The sequence below is a fragment of the Eleutherodactylus coqui genome, chromosome 11, assembly GCF_035609145.1.
Source record: "Eleutherodactylus coqui strain aEleCoq1 chromosome 11, aEleCoq1.hap1, whole genome shotgun sequence".
In the NCBI taxonomy this organism is placed as follows: domain Eukaryota; kingdom Metazoa; phylum Chordata; class Amphibia; order Anura; family Eleutherodactylidae; genus Eleutherodactylus; species Eleutherodactylus coqui.
In genome coordinates, this window is record NC_089847.1 from 14158860 (window position 1) to 14176247 (window position 17388).

Consider the following 17388-nt stretch of genomic DNA (forward strand, 5'->3'; position numbering starts at 1 on the left):
ACCCATCTTCACAGGGGCGTAGCTAAAGGCTCGTGGGCTTGGGTGCAAAAGTTCTGCTTGGCCCCCTTCTTCCTTGCAACTTTACTTCAAGGCCGTGTCTTGCCCAACCTTTTATCACCATTGCTGGCCCTTGAAGTGATTTATCGATGCAGCACAAGCCTCAAGACAAATGTTTTGTTTCTTCCACAAAAAGCAAAAAATATATTGTATTGGATACAACATAAGATAACTTTCATCCCATGTTAGGCTCAGATGCAGCAGCTTAACTGTAGTGTACTTCCAATAGGGAAATATAGCATATAATGGTCAGATACTAGTTCTACACAGTGATAGCGATTAGAGTGCAGTTACCTTCAGTGATCACAAGTGACCTCCTATCTGATTAGTATTATTCACTTTCAGTTTTCTTCTCTACCTGGCCCAGACTACCATGACAACTCCTTCTACCCAGCACTCCTCATTGCAGAATTTGTAACACATACATCTATGGCTCCACACTTTCCCCCCAAACGCCACATCCCCACACTATTCACAAAGGTTAATCCTGCTACCCCCTTTAATAATGCCTTAAAACGTCTAATAAGTAATCTCACACAGACTGCTCCCTATGCTGCCCTCTCTCACAGACTGTTCACCTCTCACACAAACTGCTCCTCATCATTCCCTTCTCTTTACACAGACTTATGGTTCTGCCCCCTTCCCATCACACAGAATGCACCTTGTAGTTCCCCTCTTCGTAGATAGCTCCCCATTCTTTTCACTGCACCCCCTCATCACACAGGATGCTTTTTTTAGGATTCTGTCCATCTTTCTTGTCACTAAGAATGCCCCTTTTAATTCTCCCCTTCCTCCCTTATTACACAGGATGCCCGTTTATGGTTCGCCATCTGCCATCTCACACAGAATGCTGTTTTTGTCCCCATATCACACAAGATGCCCTTTATATTTCTCCCCCTTCATAACATACGATGCCCCTTGTAGTTCATTTTCTGCCCCTCTCACACCTGATGCCCCTTACAGTTCTCCCTCTGCCCCCTGTCACACATAATGCCCCTTATAGTTCTCCCTCTGCCCCCTGTCACACCTGATGCCCCTTACAGTTCTCCCTCTGCCCCCTGTCACACATGATGCCTCTTTATTTCTTCCTCTGCTCCACTATCACACATGATGCCCCTTGTAGTTCTTCCTCTACCCCGGTCACACATGATGCCCCTTGTAGTTCTCCCTCTCCCTCATGTCACACATGATGCCCCTTGTAGTTCTTTCTCTACCCCTGTCACACATGATGCCCCTTGTAGTTCTTTCTCTACCCCCGTCACACATGATGCCCCTTGTAGTTCTCCATCTCCATCATGTCACACATGATGCCCTTTATAATTCTCCCTCTGCCCCCCTGTCACACATAATGCCCCTTATAGTTCTCCCTCTGCCCCCTGTCACACATGATGCCCTTTTATTTCTTCCTCTGCTCCACTATCACGCATGATGCCCCTTGTAGTTCTTCCTCTACTCTCGTCAAACATGATGCCCCTTGTAGTTCTTCCTCTGCCCCCTACCACATATAATGCCCCTTTATTTCTTCCTCTGCTCCAATGTCATATGAGATGATGCGCCTTGCCTACCTGACTGCACTGTTTAACGTTCCTCCTAGGACCTCCACACGGCGCGGGAATTAGGCAGCTTCTCCTGCACGGTGTTTGATAGTCAAAACATCCTCCCCAGACCAGCTAAGTCTCCTCACCTCCAAAGTCCGTAGTGGAGGAAACAACATTGGAGCGGAGGAGCCTGAGCCGGGGTCATTGATGATTCTGACTACCAATAACCATGCAGAAGGAGCTGCGCAGTGCTTACATTTTATGCGCCATGTCAAGGACCTAGGTGTAGTGTTGGACAGTGCAGTCAGACAGCCTTAGCATGGCGAATGGGGCCTCTGGGCCCCCCTGGCTTAGGGGCCATTGTAACTCCTATAGTTACGGCAGTGTCTCTTCATTTAAAATGCTCCTTTAACTTATTTTGAGGTAATCAGGTAGTGGATCCCTTTGTTGGAGAGCACCGTCTACTACACATAACAGAGTGATTACAACCAGTGTTGTGCATACAAATAACAACCACTAGGGGCAGCCATTGTAGTGTCCAGAGTTACCCTTTTCTTTCTCCGTTCTCTCTATGTCCACATTTGTGAAAGGTTCCCAATTAGAGATGAGCGAAAGTGCTCATTTAGGGCAATTACTCGAACGAGCATGGCTTTTTGCGAGTAACAGCCTACTTGGGCAAAGTGAGGTGGAGCGGGGGTTAGCAGGGGGGAACAGGGGGGAGCTCTCCCCCCCCCCCCCACAAACACCCCGCAACACCCCGATCACCCCCGGCGCCCCAGGGCTGAACACAAGACTAAACCACAGGGCGGACACCCCGTGGGTGAGGCACCTTACACAGTTATAACCGCACACACTTATAAGAGTCAGCGGTGAGGAAGTCCAGCCAGGCTCCCCATATATTAACATATCTCTCCTGGGCCGGGGGAGTTGTAGCTATAAGATCCTCCATTGTCTTTAGAGTATAAATCTCTGCAAACCGTTCCTCTAGGGAGGGGCTCTGTGTTCATCCAGTGACGTGGGACTTTTTTTTTTTTTGCCATTTTTGCACATTTTTTGCCACCTGAAGAAGAAAGCTACAGCTAAAGAAGCATTTACATTTCGGAAGGCTTACGGGAATCAGGAACTGACTTTGGTTTTTGTTGCAAACTTAAGATAAAATCTGATATAAGAATTTCTGGATTACCAAATGCCAGATAAAAGGAATTTATTATATATGTACCCGGAGCATTTCAGGGCCATCCTATTGTACCGCCCATATAATAACACCAATATTCAGAAATGAAGGTAAATGACGTTCCCGTCCTGGAATATTCTGGAAATATGAGGGGATTATTCAGACCCCCGCACGCCCCCTTGAGATTTCTGTCTTGCCACATCTGCTGTGCCCAGCAGTATCTCCTCTGCAGGAAGCTATATTCCGCTGGGCAGGAGATAAGGCGGTGACAAGGCGGTGACGCCAGGAGCGCAGTCTGATAAAACAAAATTCCAAACACAAGATCCAATTAGACTGGAAGCTTCCGGGTAGTTTTTTTTTTCCCCCTTAAAACCTTAGCAAAGAACTTTCGGCTTTTTGATCGGTTCCCGTTGGAAGAAAATGGGGACGTTGTACCAGGACTCCACTCTCCACAGATCTCTCCGGCTGGCCACGGGAGGATTCAGCGTCTCCAATTATATCAGGAAGTTTGCGGTAACAGTTCAGTTTTCTATGTGGCGCTATGTCATTATAGAACTACAAGTCTCAGCTTTGATCAATACTGGGAAAGTCAGTGATAGTCACACGTATCATGAGGTGCGGCTTCCAGCTGCTAAACTATATCATTACAACATGACACTATGTAAGACTTCATATGTAGATGCAGCAGGGCTGAAGTTGTCATCGAACTCTGTGAGGTTGAGACAATGTAGTAAGTTCTCTGTAGTCCTATGTAAAACCGCAGGTGACATTGTGGTATAACCATGGCTCTTCGTGCACCCATTACAAGACACAAGCTATGCTACTATGTGTACTCTGTATAGCAGTTGTTTTATTACCGGCTGTGCTAGTATATATGCACCATGTAGCAGTAGTTTTACCAGCTGTGCTAGTAATTCTGCATTGTCTACTGATATTATTACCAGTTGTGCTACTATTGATGCACTGTATAGCTATACAAATAACAAGTCCCTCTCCCCTGTACCATTTTTAGCTGTTTTATCAGTTGTGGTACTATTTATGCCCCGTATAATGGTATTATTATCGGCTGTGCTAAGTATATATGCACCATATAGCAGTATTATTACCTGCTGCGCTAGTAGTTCCGCAATGCATAGTGGTATTATTACCAGTTGTGCTACTATTCATGCACTGTATAGCTGTACAATTTTTAGCTGTGGTACTGTACATGCACTATATAGCAGTATTATTAACAGCTCTACTACCATTTATGTGCTGTATAGCGGTATTGTAACCAGCTGTGCTACTCTTCTTCATGCACTGTATAGCTGTACTATTTTTAGCTGTATTATCAGCTGTGGTACTATTAATGCCCCATATAGCAGTATTATTACCGTCTGTGCTACTGTATAGCATTATTATCAGCTGTGCTACTATTTGTGCCCTGTATAATGGTATTATTACTGGCTGTGCTACTAGTCATTATTACAGGCTGTGATATGATTCATGTCCTGTATAGCGATATTATTAGCAGCTGTGCTACGATTCATGCACTGTTTAGCAGTACTATTATTAGCGCTGCTACTATTTACCTATGGCTCATGCATGGCATGGCAGTATTATAAATCGCTCTACTATTATTTATGCACAATCTAATGATATTATTACCAGCTGTGCTACTGCTCATGCCTAGTATAGCACTATTCACAGCAGTGCTATTTGTACACTATGTAGTAGTAGTATTACTAGCTACTATTTATGCACTGTATAGCAGAATAATTACCAACTTTACTGCAATTTGTACACTGTATAGCAGAAGTGATCAGCCGTACCACTGTTTAGGCATTGTATAGCGTTATATTATCAGCTGTGCACCTATGTAGACACTGTATAGCAATATTATTATTATTGTCTGTATTACTATTTTTGATCTGTATGGCGGTGTTATTTTCAGCTGTTCTATTATTGTAGCGCTGCTTGGCACTTTTATGTGGGCAATGCATGGTGCCGTTTATTTGCTACCATGTGAAATTACTTTTGGAGCAAGGAGTGTTTTGAGACAGGAGGGTGCAGGGTACAGCCTTGAGTCTCCAGTCGTTATGGGAGGAAGGGTTGAAACATTGTGTATAATTGGGAAAGGAGGGTGACAATACATGAATTTTTGTCTTCTCTTATGGATTCCTCACAAATTGAGAATTATGGTACCTGGGACATTTAAAGAGAACCTATCCCCGGGAAAAGGAGCCTTTCGGAAGAACTTCCAACAGAGGGGGCGCCATTTCTATTACACCTTCCAAAGTGTCAGTGGGAAAGCTGGACAGTAGCTCGCCATGTACGCCCAGCCCCTCTGTGAACCCTTGGAGTGCTCACTCTTGCCTTAGGGCTCCCATACACTTGCGTTTTTTGTTAACGCGATTGTCAATGGGACTTTCTAATGTTAAAAACGCAACACAGTGCAACTTGCGTTTTTGGTGCGTTTTTAACATTAGAAAGTCCCATTGACTTTCGAAACAGGCTGAATGAGAGCGAACAAGCTAGTAGTGATGTCATTTGTTCGTTCAAACGATAATCGGCTCGTCTAAAAGCACCTTAAGTAGTCGCACCGGTTGGTGATTCATAAGGCCGTGCAAGGGGGGGTAATTCCACTTTGCAAAAGCAAACTAATGGGCAAACTTGTCCTTAACAGAACCTCAAAAACCCAACATTATTCACTGTATGTTGTAATTATTTCATCTGTCCTTCTGATGAAGGGCTTCACCCCAAACGTGTATCTTTTGTTGGCTTTTAATTCACTAAATTCAGAGAAGTTGGATATTTCATTCTATTGTCTCATAACTTTCATTGGACGGTTGCACCAACATTACAAATGGCCAATCTCATGGCCTGCAGGTGGGAATAAGGTCGTCAGAACTCTTCCTACAGCAACGTCTCTGAATATTCTGCAACGTGTCGAATATAAATGCATGAATGTAATATAATGTCCTTAGTAGCTGTCCTATGCACTGCTTTCAGGAGAACAGAGCGGTTTGATTGGAAGGGAAAGTTGGCATTGTTTGTACTTGGCAGGAGATAAGCCTTTCGACACGTTGGGGTGTTACATGCTGATAGAGGGGTCAGATACTCTCACATTAAGTTCCCTCCAGTGTGTGATCCAGCAGCTTCTACCATCCTTTGCATTACCGTTGCTGTAGTAGCAATATGTTTACTGTTTTTGGGTAGTCCACTTGTCTTCTCCTCAGAGCTTGGGTTTAGGTGTGGATGGGCCGGAGGAAAGCTGAGGGGTTCCCAGGACCCAGGCCTGGACCACAAGGGAGCTTCAACGGAGATCACACCTGCCCTTGGGAGGCTCCTCAGAAGCTGGCAGCTGGTTGGACTTTGAAACTTCTGGCTCACCTAGGTACCAGATAGAACCCCAGGTCTGTGCAATTCGGCCACGGATCCCAACTTGTCCTCTTCATAGGAATAAGATGCGTTACTGTGCCACATTTTGATACCTTGAATGTAAACGGGATGTACCATTTGATGTAATAAAGTAACAAGTGATCATACAGGACTTGTAGGCCGAAGACTGCGATGGGCGATTCTCTACAAGGTAGCAGATGTGCAGGGACATGGGTTGGGCAGTTGCGTCCTTCATCGTGAAGTTCAGGCCCACCCTGGTGCTGGGGACTAACAATGCTGTGTCTATCTCTGTCCATTATCCGCCTGACACTGGTGCCAGAGAGTACCTCCACCTCTCAGTGGACCACCTACCGCAACTTACATGCCTTTCAATAAGAGTATATATATTGAACCTGTGAAACACTACTGATCCATAGAGGGGAAGGACCTAAAGAGAACCCTCCTTTACATAGGTGCTGGACCTACCCAACTATTGCACAGTCATTAGCAAAAGCCAAATTGCCAATCCAAGCAAGTCCTCAGACCTGCTCTTTGTATATGATCCTTTTTGCGTCTATATTAGGACACAACCATGAGTAGCAATTCCAGCTCAGCAACATTATGTATTGGAGTCTGAGGTAGTCTGACATCCAGCTTGTCTCATCAGAGGTTCAGACTGCTGCTCTGCCTCATACCCTAGGCTCTGCCCCATCCTCCTACGCTCTGCCCCATCCTCCTACGAAGAGAGAGAGAGAAAGAGGAAGAGGGAGAGGGAGAGAGGAAGAGGGAGAGACCCGGCCTCCCACATACAAAAAAGCTCGAGTCTCCCATTGTAGTCAATGGGGTTCGTTACTCGAGTAGAGCTCTCGAATTTTACGAAAAGCTCGACTCGAATAACGCTCAGCTGGAATCCATAGCAAAGTACATGTTACATGTGGATTTCAATAGTCAAAAATCTACTACAATGGGTGCAACATATTAGCAAAGCCGCAGCCTGGAAATTCCTCTGTTGACATAAATCCTCAGAATAGCTTCTAATGCCTAAATAGCGGCCCCTGTAAGCTTTTCCCAGCGTTGCACGCAGCTAAACTCCTTCCCCCTCCCTTTTTGTGCAGCTCCCATAGAAGCCTATAGGAGCCATCAGCGTATATTTGTCAAAAGATAGGGCAAGACCTACCGTCAGCATATAAATGTCCTATTTTTTCCGGCGCGCCATTTTTGCACGACTCAGAATTGGTCATCTGAACGAATACATTGGAAACCAATGCTTCAGATGGTCGCGACTTTCAGCAGATGTATTCACGCGGCTAAATAGCTGAGTAAAAATGCTCATGTGAATAAGTCCTCAATGTGATAAAAGTGATCAAAAAGGCCCTATGTACCCCAAAAAGGTACCAATAAAAGTTACAGCTCGTCACGCAAACAACAAGCCCTTACAGAGCTCGGTTTATGTGAAAAAAAAATAAAATTGCCACAAAAAAGGTGTTTTGTTGTGCAAAAGTGGAGAAAAAAAATCCCCAAAAATGTAATAAAAATGTTGCTATTGTTGGAATCGTATTGACCCACGTTTGCGAATTTGCTGCGTTTTTTTCCCCCCAGGTGTCCATGGGGCTTTCTAATGTTAAAAACGCATCGCGGCAAAATGCAAGTCCTCATACGGCCATGTTGACGAAAAAATAAAAAATTTATGGTTTTTGAAAATCCCCTAAAAATCGTTGCATTCTTTGGTCCGAAATAGGCCAGGTTCTTAAGGGGTTAACAAAACTCCTGATCGTAGTGTCCATTATTTAATGGGACCCGTATGTGGACTTCACCAAACCCTAAATTGTTGTTGACTGGATGTGATGAAAACAAGAACAAATGAATCGTCGTCTTGTATTTACGGGAGAGCAGAGCGCCCTCTTATCAGATTCCCCTTCCAAGGAGCTATATGTGAGCCGTGTAGACTTGTCATTGTTGTCTATTAATAGTCACAAGTCACGGCCGAATCTGTCAGCTTTGTCATTCCCCGAATGTGTTGTGGATCTCTTATAATGACTGTTTTATGATAAACACAAAAATCTTCATGTTGCTCTTCGGGACCTCGTTGAGGGGTCTGCTCCATGAGTTCCTATCATATTAAGGCTTGCTATACATTGTACTAGGATGGTCCAATGTCGTTCCTTTGTCATTGTCAGGCAGTAACGATTCTTAACGGCGTGCTTATCCATCACCACCCTCTCAGGAAAGAATTTAAAATGTCCCTGTGACGTCAAAGAACCCCCGAAAAGAACTTCAGCGGCCAAGTTTAGACAGTTGTTTCGAGGCCTCACCGTGAGAAGGCAGATAGTCCCAGCTAAATGTCTGTGCACACAAGGAATTTAACGCCCATTCGTCCGTCTAAAGTTACCGCTGTATAAACCTAAATCCTCCTCGTACATGCAAAATTAAGAGAAGGATTACCGGGACACAACAAGATTAAGAGTGTTTATCGGCACCACAACAGAAAATGAGTAAGCAGGATTCAATAACCTCTTGCTTGGCCAAAATGTATGAAAGCAAATTGGACCATTCTGCAGGGCCTGGAAAATCACAGATGAAGTCAACCGGTGGAGTCCAAACCATGGACCGGAAACTGAGTCTCCTCAACGAGAAGATGGATAAACTCTTAAACTTCCAGGAAGATGTCATGGGAAAATTGGAGATGGTCTATCATAGCATGGATGTGCTAGAAAGAGGAATGGACAGGTTATCAGTTTCTCCAGGAGGTGGACCAAGGATGGTAGAAGGACAGCGTGACATCAGGGATGGTCATGAGCAGGTCAACGAGCAGGGCGGCTTCAACGAGTTAATCCATTTACTTAAAGTATTACATATGGATTCTGTCATCCAACAAGAGAAGATTGATGGTCTTCAGAAAGTGGTTTCCACCATGGATAAGGTTGTGGAGTTTGTAGGGAACACGCTGAAAAACTCTAAAATTGTGGAGTTTATTCTGAAAGGTACTATGCCCTGGAGGAAGGAGGCACATGAAGAGGTGGGTTATATGTTCGATATTATAATGTTCTTATGTTGTTGTTGCCTTGATTTACTATGAAGGTAAGTGTCCAATTCTGTTGACTTCTTAGTGGACTACCAAACCTAAGGTCTTCAATATCTAAGAAGATAAAAGTCAAATATTGTTGACCTCTTAAAGAGATAATAAACCTTAAGTCTGCATATAATGGAAAGAGGGAATTCAGCTGACCTCATAACTCCTTCAGGACCAAACGTCATTAATGCATTTTTGACAAATACATTCTAAAGTTGAGCATTTTTTATATTTCATTGCCTACCAAAATTTGTTGTTTTTGCAGTACATTCAAGTCTTTTTAATGGGATCAAAAAGAAAACCATTATCTTTAGAAGTTGTCTCAGCTTTATAGGGAAACAGCCATAAATTGGAAAAAAAAAATGCAAATTTCCTCAGTTTCTCCCCCTTACACTTATGTATTGTAGTTAATGTAACCAGTTACGTTTGCCACATAAAATAAATATCTAATTCTTCCAGTAGAAAGGCACCGGATACGATGAGCATGTTACTTGATGCTACCATCACTGCTCTTAATTAAGGGTGTTGTCCTATTTCTAGCTGTCTGCAGACAGCGCCGTACATTGCACAGTGGCCTGAGTTGGTACTGCAGGCCGAGTGCTATTCACTTCAATACAATATAATCTGCAGTACTAATCTGGACCATTGCACAATGCAGTCTGAAAACAGCTAGAAGTGGGACAACACCTTTTAAAGGTTTTAAGCTTGTCTTCCTTACCTGATATCTGTATGTGGTGATATATGGGGTATCTATGGAGTAGCTGTACACTGTGGTATATGGCATATCTATGGAGAATCTGTATTTGGGTTATCTACTGTATGTGGCATCTGAAAATGCTGGATCATCAGGTATTTATGTGGCATCTGTACATGATGGCATATGAGGTATCTACAGTACTGTGTAAAAGTGTGAGGCAGGTGTGGGGGAAATGCTGTAGAATAAGAATAAAGCATTATAGGCCCTGTTACTGATTTGGCATTGGGGCCCAACAGCTTTGAGATCCATACACATGACTCAGATTAGTGTCTTGTCTCCCAAACTGCCCCTTTAAGGTATATTTCCAATGAAGTTGAGTAACTACGATGAAGCTAAAATGCATAACCTCACATGTGAATGACTCTTCATCTGAAGATTGTGTTATTCGCGTCTTGCTGATCTTCTGTGTTCATAAATGATAGAAGAAAGACTGAATAATGAGACATTTAGCCGGCGGCACCTCTTCTCCTTTCTTGTGTGATTAAGGGGAGCCCGAGGGTCCACTTGAGTTAAATGAGATTGATTTCAACAACCTTCGCAGGAAGGACATGTGGGAAGTGTAATATAGAATAAAAGTATATCTGGTAATAGACGCTTTGTACAAAAAATAAATAATATCGCCCCCCTTGAAATTGTTGTTTTGCTGCAAAACCCGTCCTGCAGTTCCATCTCAGGCAGATCTGTAAATGATGAGAGTTGTGGTGATTAGATGAACGGTCTTGTCACTGGAGGCCCTAAAAGTGGTTCCCCCCCTTGGCCTATAAGAGGCTCTCGGAGGCTCCTTGTGTGTAGTGACCTCTGTTTCCGCTTGTAGAGCTTGTTGACCACTAGACGCCTCTACGACACAGAGAAGAGATTTCACCCTGTTACCAGAGTCTGAGAGGGGCGCATTATTGGGATGTGAGAAGCAGGATGGTTGTATCCATAAATTGCCTCCACCTGGGCCGTTCTGACCAGACTGTTAGGAGGTGTTGGGACCAGTGGATGTGTGAGGGCACACAAGGTGACCGGGCTCAGGACACCCTCAACAGACTAGATCCTCTATACCTGCCTATTTCATATGTTGTACCCAAGCTAGAGCCGATACAACAGGGTACTACTGCCTTCATACTCACCAGTAATACATCATGTATACAAGCTAGAGGTGGCCAAACATGGTACTAGAGCCTCCATGCCTGCCGGTATCACATCTTGTATCCAAGCTAGACGCGGTACAACGGGATACTAGAACTTCCATGGCCGCCTGTATCGCATCTTGTATCCAAGCTAGAGGCGGTACAACAGAGTACTAGAACTTCCATGGCCGCCTGTATCGCATCTTGTGTCCAAGCTAGAGGCGGTACAACAGGGTACTAAAACCTTCAAGCCCGCCCATACCACATCTTGTATCCAAGCTAGAGGTGGTACAACAGGGTACTAGAACCTCCATGCTCACCTGTATCACATGTTGTATCCAAGCTAGAGGCGGTACAACAGAGTACTAGAACCTCCATGCCTACCTGTATCACATCTTGTGCAGCGTCCGAGGAGCGGGCCCACAGCCGAGGAGATAGCGGGGTAGATTGAGGCCTTGTCACGGGGCTCTACCATCTCCTCCCTTGGGGGTAGCACAGGACCCAACTAAGTTACTGCTGGGGGAGTTTCTCAGGGAAAACCTAGTCCTTGGTTTACCTTAAAGGGGTTGTCTCGCGGCAGCAAGTGGGGTTATACACTTCTGTATGGCCATATTAATGCACTTTGTAATATACATCATGCATTAAATATGAGCCATACAGAAGTTATTCACTTACCTGCTCCGTTGCTAGCGTCCCCGTCGCCATGGATCCGTCTAATTCTGATGTCTTCTTGCTTTTTTAGATGCGCTTGCGCTGTGCGGTCTTCTTCCTGGTGAATGGGGCCGCTCGTGCCGGAGAGCTGGTCCTCGTAGCTCCGCCCCGTCACGTGTGCCGATTCCAGCCAATCAGGAGGCTGGAATCGGCAATGGACCGCACAGAGCCCACGGTGCACCATGGGAAAAGACCCGCGGTGCATCGTGGGTGAAGATCCCGGCGGCCATCTTGGTGAAGGAAGAAGAAGGAAGAAGTCGCAGAGCGGGGATTCGGGTAAGTAATACATTTTTTTTTTTAACACATCCTTTGGGGTTGTCCTGCACCGAACGGGGGGGCTATGGAAAAAAAAAAACGTTGAGGCGCGAGACAACCCCTTTAAGTCTTTTTTCACTTGTGATGCCACCATTCCATCCTCTGCGGTGAATCCAGAAGTTGGTAATAAAAAGTCCACACACAGGGATAACTTTCTGAGCAAAACCGGGAATGGTGGGTAGAGCTTGTTTACTTAAAAAAAACTGTTACAGTCCAAATTTTACATCAGCCAGCGCGACACCGATGCAGACAAAATAGTGATGTGACAGGGAGGATTCACAGGATGACAGATGAGTCCACAGTCCCAGTTATCTGTGTCCAAGCTAGAGACGGTACAACAGAGTACTAGAGCCTCCATGCCCCCATATCACATCTTGTATCCAAGCTAGAGGTAGTACAACAGGGTACTAGAACCTCCATGCTCACCTGTATCACATCTTGTATCCAAGCTAGAGGCGGTACAACAGGGTACTAAAGCCTCCATGCCCACCTGTATCACATCTTGTATCCAAGCTACAGGCGGTACAACAGGTTACTAGAGCCTCCTTACAAGGGGTCAGTTCTCCATAATAAAAGACCCTTTTGCTCTAATATTGTAAGTTTCATTCATCCGACAACTTCTAGGGGAGGGATGGGGTTGAACAAGGAGTCTATATTTTTAATGGCGGTTACAACCCTCATAGTGCAGTTTCTTCTCTCATAGTTTCCAGGCAACATTTATTAGCATATGAAAGTATCAGAAATAGATCACTATACCATTCGGTCCATCGGTAATTTTGATCTAATAGATGCTACATTAGATTTCCAAGCATGGCCGGCCTTAGATACGTTCAACTCATGTGGTCGCACAGGACACTAGCCCCCAGCTGGTTAGGGAGGCACCAGATGGATGTTGGCTGGAGGCGATCGCCCCTCCCTTAAGTCGGCCCAGCCAGATGACCTTCTTCCATGCAGAAGTGTCTTTTGGACCTACACAAATCCTCCTCCTCCTAGCTCTGCCTCCTTCCCTGCGATCTTCCGATGCACTCCTGTCAGTCCCTCAGTTCCCCTGCAACACAATTGCTTGGTTTTGCTACTGTATTTATGTGATGTGATTGATTTTGGAATTGTATCTGGGTACTGAGCTTGGATCTGTATTTATGTAATGAGTTTGGTTCTGGCTCCATATTTATGTACTGAGCTTGTTTCTGGTATAGGATATATGTACCGAGAATGGTTCTGGTACAGTGTTTATGTCATAAGCTTGGTTCTGGGGCTGTATTTATGCTATAAACTTGTTTCTGGGGCTGTATTTATGAGCTTGGTCCTAGGACTGTATTTATTTATGAGCTTAGTTTTGGGGCTGTATTTATTTCTGGTTCAGTATATATGTACTAAGCATGGTTCTGGTACAGTGTTTATGTCATAGGCTTGGTTCTGGGGCTGTATTTATGCTATAAACTTGTTTCTGGTGCTGTATTTATGAGCTTGGTCCTAGGACTGTATTTATTTATGAGCTTAGTTTTGGGGCTGTATTTATTTATGAGCTTAGTTCAGGTACTGTATTCATTTATTTATGAGCTTGGTTCTGGGGTTGTATTTATGTACTGAGCTTGGTTCTGGTACAGGATTTATTTATTCTCTGCGCTGTTCTGGTTTGTGTATGCTTCTATTTTGCTCCTTTCGTCTAGCAGAATACGAGCAGACTGCTTATCAATGCAATGTATATAGTTTTTTTCTGATGACTTGGATGCTAATATAAATTCTGCATATGGTACCATCTAAGCTAAGGCTGGCACTGTTTCCAAGATACTAAGAGCAGATATCACCACGCATATCACAGCTGTCCCTCAGTTTTCTATAAACCCTGAATGGCGTCTATTGTCTTACTCATGTACTATATGCATATCTCCCAGCATTTGCATCCCCAGTAGTGGAACACTTTTAAGTCCATCCTTAAATGTACACAAAGCCTCTCATAAATGACCACCTTCATGTATATTTGTATAAGCCACTCCCACTTTGTAGCCCATTATGCAAGGCAATCCTGCATAATATGGGATCCTTGGAAGATATTCTGTATGTATTATAATGTTCGTGTAGGCTGCAGGAACAATGACCTACACAAACGCAAGCCCAATATAGGCTAGTGGGAAGAAAGAGGAGTAGGGATATGCATACACGTTGGACACCAAAAACAACATAAACAGGACCAATTTGTACCAATAGTACAAAGACAGATGGAAGTACAGGTAATTGGTTTGTATTGTGGCCAGAATATGTAAGCACACAAGCCCACGTCAAGGGTCCTTGTTGTGTTGTTAGAGTAGGGACTCACAAGACAACTAAGACCACAAAAAGGGAACCTTGCCAATCGTCCCAATAAGGACGGCCCCACACTGGAACCTAGGTACCTGGCTCACCCTAGATAGTAACACCCAGATACACCAGACAGGGGAAATACATCATACACAGAACACAACCCTGTCCACTCCTTCAGACATACACCAGCCAAGTCATTGTTCAAACCTAAACCTCATGCATGCATAGATAAAACAGAAGCTGGTTCAATCCGTGATTGACATATTCGTGGTGGCTAGATACAATCAAGGCCACCACGAATATGTCAATCGCCTGAACTGAAAGAAGCCGTGAAAAACAGGAATGCGTGGTGACCGAGGGTCGGATGTGACTAAATGGATAATCATCACCAGTTCAATTGTCCCCATACCATGTCCCACTGATTGTAATTTGAAATCTAAGTTGCATAACACAAGGGAAATGTCACTTATTGGTGCAGACTCCCCATCGGGCAGCTGCAGGTGGGTCAGCCCAATGGAATGGGGCTAATCTGCACACACGTGCTCAATTCTAATCTTGCACATGGATCCGCACCATTTGAATGGGGCTCATCTGCACACAGATGTGCTCCATTCTAGTGTTGCGTGTGGAATCACGACTCTGAATGGGGATGCTCCTGTGCGTAGATCCACACCGCTGAATGGGGATGCTCCTGTGTGTTGATCCACGCTACTAAATGGGGATACTCCTGTGCATAGAGCCACACCACTAAATAGGGATACTCCTGTGCGTAGATCCACACCACTAAATACTGATACTCCTGTGCGTAGATCCACACCACTAAATGCGGATGCTCCTGTGTGTTGATCCATGCCACTGAATGAGGATACTCCTGTGCATAGATCCACACCACTGAATGAGGATGCTCCTGTGTGTTGATCTACACCACTGAATGAGGATACTCCTGTGCATAGATCCATACCACTGAATGGGGACACTCCTATGTGTAGATCCACACTGCTGAATGATAATGCTCCTGTGTGTTGAACTACGCCACTAAATGAGGATACTCCTGTGCATAGATCCATACCACTGAATGGGGACACTCCTGTGTGTTGATCTACACCACTGAATGGGGATACTCCTGTGCATAGATCTATACCACTGAATGGGGACACTCCTGTGTGTTGATCTACACTACTGAATGGGGACACTCCTGTGTGTTGATCTACACCACTGAATGGGGACACTCCTATGTGTAGATCCACACTGCTGAATGATAATGCTCCTGTGTGTTGAACTACGCCACTAAATGAGGATACTCCTGTGCATAGATCCATACCACTGAATGGGGACACTCCTGTGTGTTGATCTACACCACTGAATGGGGATACTCCTGTGCATAGATCTATACCACTGAATGGGGACACTCCTGTGTGTTGATCTACACTACTGAATGGGGACACTCCTGTGTGTTGATCTACACCACTGAATGGGGACGCTCCTGTGTGTTGATCCACGCCACTGAATGGGGATACTCCTGTGCATAGATCCACACCGCTGAATGGGGATGCTCCTGTGTGTTGATCCACGCCACTGAATGGGGATACTCCTGTGCATAGATCCACACCACTGAATGGGGATGCTCCTGTGTGTTGATCCACGCCACTGAATGGGGATACTCCTATGCGTAGATCCACACTGTTGAATGGGGATGCTCCTGTGTGTTGATCCACGCCACTAAATGGGGATACTCCTGTGCATAGACCACACCACTGAATGGGGATACTCCTGTGCATAGATCCACACCACTGAATGGGGATACTCCTGGGCACAAGTGAATAGTGCTACTCCACTAAATTGGGCTCATCTGCACACAGGTGTATTCCATTCTAATCCTGCATGTGGATCCCCACCACTGAATGGGGATACCCCTGTGTGTGGTTGGACAGCACCAATAAGAAATCAGTCTAGAATAGGACCTGCTGTATTTTTTTATGCTCCATGTAAAAAACTGTGTGTCTATATAACGCCATCGCCTGTAATAGATCAGAGTGCTGTCTGTGTGCTGTACGGACAGCACATGGATGTGAAAATCACCCGTGTGAATAAGCCCTAATGCTCTATGTTAATAGCCATTTCACACTGCGAAACTACAAGGGTTTTGCAAAAAGCTGGAAAGCAGCAGGTTTGGACCCCCGACCTACTGTGTCGCGAGCGATTTGCCGCCCACCATAGCCCTCAAGTGTCATAATATTGGAGCTTCATTACACTTCCCACCATCCACTCACTGGCGGGGTGATCTGCGGCCGTCGATTTAGAGACACTTTTCAAAGCTTTACACAAGACAGATCTTACGATGTCAGACAGATGAAGTGGCTCGGACTCTCCGCAGGGCGCCGGAGAAATGAGCCGCCTTCTAGAGAAAGAGGAAATATGAAAGCGCTCCCCGTGTCCTTCCTTCTCTACATCGCAGCTTTGTTGTATTCGCAGCGTTCACGAAGATAAAGAAAACAAAGACGACAGACTTCTAGGACAGCGAACCCGCGGCTGGTCCTGACGTCTGGATGGCATCTGGCAGCGAGTGTGAATTAAAATACCATGGAACGTCTCTGCGCGCTGCGCGGCTCTTCAATATTTTCCCAGACTGAGAATGTTGATTTTTCAGCATCTGCTGCCTGAAAGGGAATTAAGTCTCATATATAGTTAACTCAATAGATGCAGAGCTAAGGACAAGTCATCTGGCATAATGTCCACGTATAGCCGCCTGGTCATTAATGGCCATCCACACCCCGAATAACACCTGTGGGACCTTATATGCTGGATGCTCACCCTCTGATTTATTAAAGGGGGTTCCTAAATGTCTGAAAGTGAAGCTTAATGACTGTACACTGAAAAAAATCTGCAACTTTTTAACATGCTTTCAGCTTCAATCTTTCACCATTTTCAATATCTCTGCTTGCAGTCAGTGAATAAATGCATTCTTGTTCACATCCCGTGGCTGACAACCC

General features: G+C 44.9%; 1 protein-coding gene across 2 annotated transcripts in view; it reads left to right on the forward strand.

The window, feature by feature from the left end:
* The first annotated feature begins 3185 nt into the window (after nt 1-3185).
* MYLK3 (myosin light chain kinase 3) overlaps nt 3186-17388 on the forward strand; it is a 45243-nt gene continuing 31040 nt past the window's right edge. Inside the window, exon 1 of one of the 2 annotated variants that reach the window (XM_066582765.1) lies at nt 3186-3282. In XM_066582765.1, coding sequence (XP_066438862.1) covers nt 3190-3282 — 93 coding nt within the window. In that variant the 5' untranslated portion in view covers nt 3186-3189. Of the gene's footprint in view, nt 3283-8465; nt 9146-17388 lie in introns of those variants that run through there. The other variant, XM_066582764.1, reaches the window with a different exon arrangement.